Source organism: Toxorhynchites rutilus, chromosome 1, assembly GCF_029784135.1.
Source record: "Toxorhynchites rutilus septentrionalis strain SRP chromosome 1, ASM2978413v1, whole genome shotgun sequence".
Lineage (NCBI taxonomy): Eukaryota > Metazoa > Arthropoda > Insecta > Diptera > Culicidae > Toxorhynchites > Toxorhynchites rutilus.
The window spans coordinates 39,155,640-39,164,889 of NC_073744.1; the positions used below are offsets into that span (position 1 = coordinate 39,155,640).

The following is a 9,250-nucleotide window of genomic DNA, read 5'->3' on the forward strand; positions in this document are numbered from 1 at the left end:
TCACTTTCACTTCTACTTACTTTGGTTTAGTGAATAATATTGAATGCTAGAATAGATTGAAACAACACTGACAACCAATATTTTGTTTACTGTAAGCAGTTAGTCAAATAGACCAAAATAGTATGTGCGTGCTCGTGTGGTACCTTAAGATAGTACTGAATACTACTTCTCTTTTAGCGTTTCTCCGACAAACTTGCAAAAAATCTATTGTGCACATTACCCAGAAACATTCGAACAAAACTGTTTGGACAGAAACAAATGAACATTTCGATTTTGAAGCCACTTTAAAATTCTAAACTCTTGTAGCTCGTATTGTAGTAGTTTTTAAAACCATAACTTTCTTCTTCCACTACTTTTCGCATTAAATTTTGGTATGATCTGCAACTACTTCTACTACCATCACGACCACCAATCATCGCCACGTAACTGTCATCTACAACAACAACAATAACAACAACAAAAAACGACTACTACCGTCATCTCGGTGCCTCTTCGACTACTACAACTACACAACCGAAACGTGATCATGCGAAAAAAAAACCATATTTACAAATCTTATCGACAATTGTTACACGCGTTTGACTGTGCCTGATCGTCGTCGCCGACGCCCGCGTCTCTGTGTGGGTGTGCGTGTGTGTACGTAACGCTAAAAACGCAAACGCTCGATTCTCACAGGTACCGGCCATTTCTCTCGCCTACGAAGCCGCCGAGAGCGACATTATGAAGCGCCGCCCAAGAGATCCGTACCGTGACAACCTGGTCAACCGCAGGTCAGGATATCAATACCAACTTTCAAACGATTAATGCAACAGCGCATTTTTTTATGTTTGTGTTCGTTCGTTAGTCTCTCTCTTCAGTTTGAATTCTGTTCTTTTATTCTTTTTCCGTTCGTCGGTACCACCGTTTTTCGCTTCAAGTACAAAACAGGATCTTTATTATTTATTTTCTTGTTTAAATAAACGTATACATATATCTGGTAGTAGCTGTACTATTTTTTTCTTACTCCACAATCAAATTAAAATTGTTTTATTTGTGTTACAAAAAATCTTCTTCATTTTTCGTCGAGTCAAGCGGCCCTGTTTACATGTTTAGGGTACGACCTCCAGGAAACCGTTCCGTTCGTTTCGTCCGAGCATGTCTCTGCAAATAAAAGGTGCTGGAGTCCAAACACAGACAGCAATCTTTCCGCGAACACCACATATATCTTTATCTAATACCGTCTGAAACTCTGTTTTCCGCCACTCAGAACTTCAACTCTGAATCTTTCGTGTCCGAACCATGCTACGATCAATCAACATCTTACTCTGAACGGCACCAATGTTTCACATCCTACCCTCTGTTCTGAAAACAAAACAATGCCAACCCCTGCAACACTCACTGTTACTCCTTCTCGTGTGTTGTATTCTATTACTGACATGCAAAAAAGACTGTACTAGATCGTCCTGTCCAAGAAACCAGTTTAGCTATACAATAATTCTCTGTGTCATCTCTTCCACTACTGCTACTACTACATTCCCATCGAACCCCAATTGAAACAATAAAGTATTAGTATTTGATGCTTGACCTATTTGTCTGTCTATACCCTTTATCCTGGTTTGGTTTACCTTTGTTTGAACCTAGCGCACTTGATTCGATTTTCCGAACGAACCCTCAGATTCTAGACATGTTAAGTTTGATTTAATTATGCTGTTATGATTTTTTTCGTGTTCAAAAGAAACACTAGCTAGATACATTTTGATTGGAATGATGAATGTTTAGAGATTTCTGACGTTATTCCACACTCACGCAAACACAAATATTCTTAGATGAAAAATAAACAAACAAACAACAAATAAACAAACAATAGAGACAAATACAACGCTTTAGATGTTTTTTTTTCATAGGACCAAAACTAGATACAGTTCCGTAGCTCTGTGTTTGTTCGTTCAAGCTAAAAACAAACCCCCATCTAGATGTCATCGTTTTGTTGTGGATCCACAAGAAAAAAAAAACTAGAACAATCCCTTCACTTAAGGCTGATTTAGACGATGCCAGCGCTCTAGTTGAAGTATCCAGTGAATAGAGAACAGACACTCTGTTCAAGTTAGAGGCCAATTACTTGTTCGATACTGGTACAAGTAACTTGGACAGAGTGTCTGTTCTCTGTTCACTGGATACCTCAACCAAGACGGGTCTATGGTACTAGGTGAGGCCGTTCCGTCACTAAGTTGGTTAGGGGAGCGGTATATGAAAACAGTACGGAAGAAAGCAGAAGGGGAATTATTTCCTTGAAGCGTGAAAGAGACAGACTGATCAGGAGCGAGCTTCGGCACTAGCGTATTGTGTTTTGTTTACAAACAAAACACAGTAGACTTCCAAGATGGCTGAAGAATGGTTTTAGCAAGTTGGCCCACCTTAGGATATACTTCTACGCGCCTTGACCTCAACTAGAGCGCTGACTGGCATCTTCTAAATCAGCCTTTAGTGTTCTACCACTAGCTGTTGTTGTACTAGAATTTTTACTACGACCCTAGACTAGATGTGTTAGCCAAACATCATCACCGAGTCAAGCAAACGACGACACGCCCACAATAGAGGAACATGATGACAGTTTCGGATGCACTAAACTGTGACGAAAAACACAAGTTATACAGTCACACAGTTTGCTAAAATCAAAATCCGTGTGAAATCGCTAAAAAAATCTAGTTGTTCACTGTTCACACATCGATTACGTAAGCTGTGCTTCCGAATAATAAATCCATAAATTTCGTCGAAAAATCATCCGCTTTCAGCGCGCTTCAGGCTTTCCTAAAATCGCCCGTTACACTTCCACTTCCATATCCTTCAAAGTCCATCCGTCAACTACCGCCGCCATTTGGTAGCCATGTTTGTTTTGTTTTTTCCTATATACACAATTCAGTCACCCTTCAAATGTCACTTTGACGGGAGTATTGCAATCGCAAACACTCTCATTCATCCTCTGTCTGGTTCGAACAAAAAGTGAGTATTCCCGTGTGATCGATCTCTTTTCCCACTTTCTCGTTCTCTTTTTCTCTCTCTTTCTCGTCCGCTTCGGTTTTGTTTCTGACATTTTACTTCCAAAAAACAAGCATTATGTTTCGTCCATTATTTTCCTTCATCTATTTCAAGGATATTACTTTTTTGTTCGACCTCTTGCTCTCAATCGCCGCTTTCTTCGCAAACACTACTCGCTCTCGCTATCTCTCTGTCCTCTTTTTATCATCATCTTGTGACACCACAAACAATGCTAATATGCTTGCCTGTCTAGACTCTTTATGGAAAAAAAAAACTAATAATAAGTCGCTTTTGCATGCTTAGATAGTGAAGGATGGTGTGTTTGCTTATTTATGTTTAAGTGTGTGCGCGATGAGAACTTGTAATGAATGCTTTTGCGTATTGTCTGCAAAATTGAGTGATGATTGGTTCATGTAAGGGTCAATCAAGACCAACCCAAACGAGAGGTATTCCTGTATATGTTACGCTATAACTCTAGGGAGTCTTCAACTACCACCAGTCAATATTGATTCTGCTATTGATCAATAAACTAGTAACTACCGCAAAACAAAAAATAAAAAAAAAATAATCGTGTTTATTCAATTCGCTTGTGCATCATTTAGGATACTAATTAAGAATGAAACGGCTTTAACGGTGTACGCCGGGGCGTTCCATTGTTGTAATATCACTTTACCACACGGTAACCATTCGGGACCATTCCACTATTTTTTCCATGAATGCAAAGTTTAAATTTATCATTGTCGGTAGCGATCCGTATTCACTGTTCCATCCAGTTTTAGTAAATCATGGTACACCATACCATACAACTCCCACCTCACACAGGGCCTCATCCTTTGGTCTTTGCAGTGGATGGGCCGGCTCCACTAGTGAAAATAATGACTTATTGCGCCTAGAAGAAATGTTGAGCGAAAACTGAAAACATGTTAACTTTGAAAAATCATAACTTAAAAACGAAAAATAACACCTCTCTGGTATTCAGATATATTATGTGGAAAAAAACCTCAGCTTACAGGAAAAAATATAGCGCCTTTGGTCCCGAGACCATGAAAACTATAAAAAACGAATACAACCAATAATAATGAAAACATAATTCAAATTTTCTGCAACTGCAGTATTTTTCCAAAAAATACCAGCTAAGTGGCTTCAATTTAATATGTCGAACATCTGAATTGGTCCAGTGGTTCGAAAGTTATGAATTTTTTAAAAAAAGGCATTTTTGGCAAAAATGCGAAAAATGGATTTTTCGGACCACCCTAAAACGGAAACGATCACCCTAACAAAAAATAAAGAATACGAGTCTAATAATTTGCGATAAAGAAAAAATCTATTACTTTTGACGAAAATTGATAGTTTTGTTCTTTATCACAATTCTAGTTCCATTCTAGGGTGGTCCTAAAAATCCATTGATCTTTGTTCGAAAGTGGAAAAGGATTTTAAACATGTCAAACATGTCCGGGTCGCAAATGCAATTTGCGACCAATGTCACTCGCGAGAACTGCCAAACTCTCAAGCTGGTGTAAATCAAGGCGCTTAACATACTGCCAGGTGGGTAAAAATGTGAAAACCACTCTACAGTCATGAATTTACAGGATAAAATAAACACACTTCTAAAATAAAAAATAATGAATGATAAATTACTTTTCTGTATCGAATATGTATTCTATACAATACAGTATTACGTTTTCTCGCAAATTGTGCAATAATATTGAACTGAAATTGTGTCTGATGATTATTTATATATAATAATGGTGAGTTTTTGTAAAGGTTGTGTGTTGTGAAATATATATGCAAATGGTTAAGTAAGCATCGTGTTTTAAGTAATCGAATAACTTAAGAATCTCCATTCAAATTTTAAGATTGCAAAACTGCCTTCTTTAAGTTTTTGTGAATTTGACGATTGTTTCGAGTTAAATATGATTAGTGAATGGGCGCACCTTGTTCCACAGATCTGCCTTGAGCTCACCGAGTAGTTTGATAGTTTGGCAATGTCAGCTAAATTTGTAACATATCTTGACTCGTGTATCATATCCTCTTGGCCGGGGCCCAGATAAAACGCACTCCTATATCGTCTATAGGAATTTTTATATAAATAAAAATGGATCGCCGAATGTGTTGATAAGAGCAAAACTTGAGAAAAGAATTGTCCGATTTAGGGGTGTTGATCGATCAGTGAACAGTACTGCGATTGGACCCATGAACGTGCGCTTAGTATGAAAACGTGAATGTGATAACGAAAAATAAATTTTGGGCGAGACGAAGTTTGCCGGGTCAGCTAGTTTAAAATAAAAATGTAATTTATCAATTATACAGGGATGTCCGTCTTTCCCGGCTTTCCCTTAAATATTACTTGACATGTTTTATCTGTTCGATGGTTAGTTTAAAAAATATATATTTTTGTTCATCGTATTAAATCATCAAATGAAATAGCAATAAGCACTTGAAATTGGACAATTTTCCCGATGCGGCAGATTTTTCATTTCTCAATCGTATCCTAATATAGTCCCGACAGTCGTAGAGTTTTAACTCAAAAAAAAAAAAGAATTATAATTCGTCGACAAAATTGAATTTCTTACAAAAATCAGGGCAAATGTTAAAACATGAAAAATGAATCAAGTCGCCCCAAGAACATCTCAAAATCAGGACAGATGGTATTTCTACCAAGAATGTCAATCCTAACAATTTTGTAGGAATAAATTTCGATTACGCGTAAGTAAAAATCTAAATCTAAAAAGTTGATTTCTAATCGTTGAAAACGATGTTTCTTTGATGCAAGCATTGGAACTCACTCATCACCTCAACTTTGCAGGCAATCGCTATCTGTAACAAAATGAACCTATATATTGCTGTGTAGATATGTAGAACCGCTTAAATTTTTAGTATTAGTTCGGTATTTAACACCTTGGTTATGGTCTACTTTTAAGTCTAACTAAAACCCCCTAACCCCGTAAACAAAAACGAAAGCTGATGGTCGATCGAAGTCGTTCTAACGACAACATAGCAGAATCAGTCTTCTATCGGCTTCATCTTGAGTGAAAGTCTCGAACTTAAAATCGTTTGCCAGTATGCGGTCACGATTAAACTCACACGCATTTTTTTTTCTCCTCTTCGTTCCGTGTCCGTGTATCCTTCCGCTAACGCCACAGACTTATTTCGATGGCCTACGGTCAGATCGGTATGATCCAGGCCGCCGCCGGTTTCTTCGTGTACTTCGTCATCATGGCTGAGAACGGATTCCTCCCGCTGAAGCTGTTCGGTCTCCGCAAGAGTTGGGACTCGAAGGCCGTCAACGATCTAACCGACTCGTACGGACAGGAATGGGTAAGTCATGTGACGTATTGGCTTTCATCTGATATTGATTACCGTCCCTGCTTTTTTTTAGACCTACCGCGATCGCAAGACGCTCGAGTTCACCTGCCACACCGCGTTCTTCGTTTCCATCGTCGTCGTCCAGTGGGCCGATTTGATCATCTGTAAGACTCGCCGTAATTCGATTTTCCATCAGGGTATGAGAAATTGGGCGCTCAACTTCGGTCTCGTTTTCGAGACGATACTGGCCGCCGTCCTCTCGTACACCCCCGGCATGGACAAGGGCCTTCGCATGTTCCCACTCAAGTGAGTATCGACGGCAATAATATATCTATGAAGTAGCAAGCCTGCATGTGGCGACAAATAATCAATGCTCAATTGCGTGTGCTTTTTTTTTTCTCTCTCTTTTCTCCATTCACCAATACACAAATATCACACCTCAGATTCGTCTGGTGGCTGCCAGCCTTGCCGTTCAGCTTGTCCATCTTCGTGTACGACGAAATTCGTCGTTTCTACTTGAGACGCAACCCAGGCGGCTGGTTAGAGCAAGAAACGTACTACTAGGTCAACAAATTTATATTTAAAAAGATTAATTAAAAGAATGAAGCTGAGAGGAAGCGCGGAGATAAAAACAACAGTAAAAAATAACAAAAAATGAGCATAAAAAAGTAATTATATTTTTTTAATTATTAAATTTATATAAAGTTATAAATTATGATTTCCACACACAACACACGAGAAAAATAAGCAAGATGTTAAACGCAAACCTAGCTGAGGAAAAAAAAGTGAATGAAGTTTAAAAGCAGTATCTCCCGTCCTCATCAAGTCATACTTTCCCCCCGCATTACCCCGCATCGCGTATTTCTCATTCAAACACGCACTCCCTCTCCCACACGCGTCTCGCCAGCGGATCAGAGTCACCCGCATGCAATCAGCCGAACCCGGCAAATGTCGTACAAAGAGGTGCCATACAGCGCAAGAGTGGTTTTGGCGGTCATTCTGGCGGAAAATCAACAACAGCCACACCCTCGCATTTTTCTGGAGCAGCTTATCATCGGATACCACGAGCGATTGGGGATGTCGGCAAAACAGACCAAAATTGGAAGCAAAAAAAAAGAAGAGACAGCAAAAAAGGTGTAAAAAGAATAGAGAATCACTGTTTTTTAATCGGCACCTGTGTACTTGCGATTTGTACACTCGCCCACTCTACACATACACACACGCACGGGATCACAAACGTGACCCTCCAAAATCCTTGCGCGTGCGCGTATTCGTTCCCTTTGCCCATCGCGCGCCAGTTTCGAGCCCACGGAATCCACCCCCTTCGAAAAACACACCCACAATTCCTTCGAGCATTTCCTTCGCACAAACCGCGCGGCCCGCGCCATCACACGCCACTCTATCTCTCATCATTCTCTTATTATTAATTAAATTAAACATTAAAAGAAATGAAATCAACTCGTTGTTAGTTACAAAGAAAAAAATGCTAATTTAAAAAAATTAAAAATAATGAAACTCTAGCAGTAGTGAGATGAATCAACAAAGAACTAAAATTTAGTAGAAGAAAAAAGAAGCCAGGATAAGCGCAAGGAAGATTGTTAACGGAAGAAGTGAATATATTAGAAGAGAATAAAAGTTGTTTTAAATATTGTTTTTATTCCTTCCCACCCTTGTATACTTCCCCTGTTTTGTTCCCAGATTGTTTTTCCGTTCAGTCCCTTCGAATTTCCGATTCAGCGGAAATTTCTCACCATCCCCAACCTCCCACCGCTAAGTTTCCTTTTCTCACGCTACTCTATCTCGTAGAGAACCGTTCCCGCCATCGGTGGTGGATCCTCATCAAACCCAAGGTTTGTTTGTGGGCGACCCCGGGTACGGTCGCCCTGTTTTTTTTTTTCGTTTAAATAGTAAGATCTTATTTATTAGTGCATAAAACAAAATAAGCGATAAAATTGTTGATTTTTTATGCTGAGAAAAAAACCAACACTTTCAAACAGATAAGATACAAACAATGAGAATAAAACAAAACAACAACACGAAATACTGAAGAAAAAACAAATAAAATACAAGCGTCTAACAAGAAAAAAAGTATATAGGAAGCAGAAAAAGTAAGCAACGCGTCACATAAAACTGCCCGATTGTTGTAAACTAATTTAAAAAAAGATGAAAAAAAAACAAAAAAGAAAAAAATCGTATTCAGCAAGAAGAGGTAAACCATTTAAATGTAAAGTGGAGAATAACAAAAAAAAACCCGCAGATAAACCAAGTTAGCTAAATTTAAAGAAAAGCAGGCTATTTGAAATTAATACCAATAAAATAAAGGAAAAAGAAGAAAACTCGTTATGAAAAAAGCTGTAGAACAGAAACAACAAAACTCAACAGGCATACACACCCACACACGCAGAGGAAAAAAAATAAAGTTAAGATTAAACGAAATGACATTTCTCTTCATCCAATACTTTTCCACACTGAGGACAACATCACCGAAAGAAAATATACAACAACAACAGAGATGAATCATGAAACAGTTTACTTCAGAGAAAAGAAATACCAACAGACACAGAAACACATACATACACACACATACACATACACTCACACGAACACCTTCAAACCAAATCACGAATGAAGCTAGCAGAAAAAAAAAACATTTGTCAAAATAAAAATCAGAACAATAGTATTTAACAGAAACGATTAATGAGTATGTGTCGATTGTGGTTTTCTCTTGGTCATTGGCTTCGAAAGTCCTGCCGTTCGTTCGCCACCTGTTTGTACAGGGGATAGACAAAAAAGAAATAGATGGATTATAGTAATATGGGTGAGTTTTTTTTGTTAGTTTTGAAAACGTCTTATTTTGAAAGTCTTCAAAACGTTTCTTAAACATGAGTGAACACTTCCTTGTCGATTTCGGCACTTGATTCCATTTCTT

At 38.4% G+C, this 9,250-nt stretch overlaps 1 protein-coding gene across 9 annotated transcripts in view; it reads left to right on the forward strand.

Annotated features, from left to right (window-relative positions):
• Window positions 1-9,025, forward strand: part of LOC129773918 (sodium/potassium-transporting ATPase subunit alpha) — a 129,406-nt gene extending 120,381 nt beyond the window's left edge. For 8 of the 9 annotated variants that reach the window (XM_055777598.1, XM_055777589.1, XM_055777585.1 and 5 more), the window contains 3 exons: window positions 6,159-6,333; window positions 6,395-6,627; window positions 6,765-9,025. In XM_055777598.1, the coding sequence (XP_055633573.1) occupies window positions 6,159-6,333; window positions 6,395-6,627; window positions 6,765-6,885 (529 nt within the window). In that variant the 3' untranslated portion in view covers window positions 6,886-9,025. Of the gene's footprint in view, window positions 1-675; window positions 771-6,158; window positions 6,334-6,394; window positions 6,628-6,764 lie in introns of all 9 variants that reach the window. The other variant, XM_055777595.1, reaches the window with a different exon arrangement.
• The last annotated feature ends 225 nt before the right edge of the window (window positions 9,026-9,250 follow it).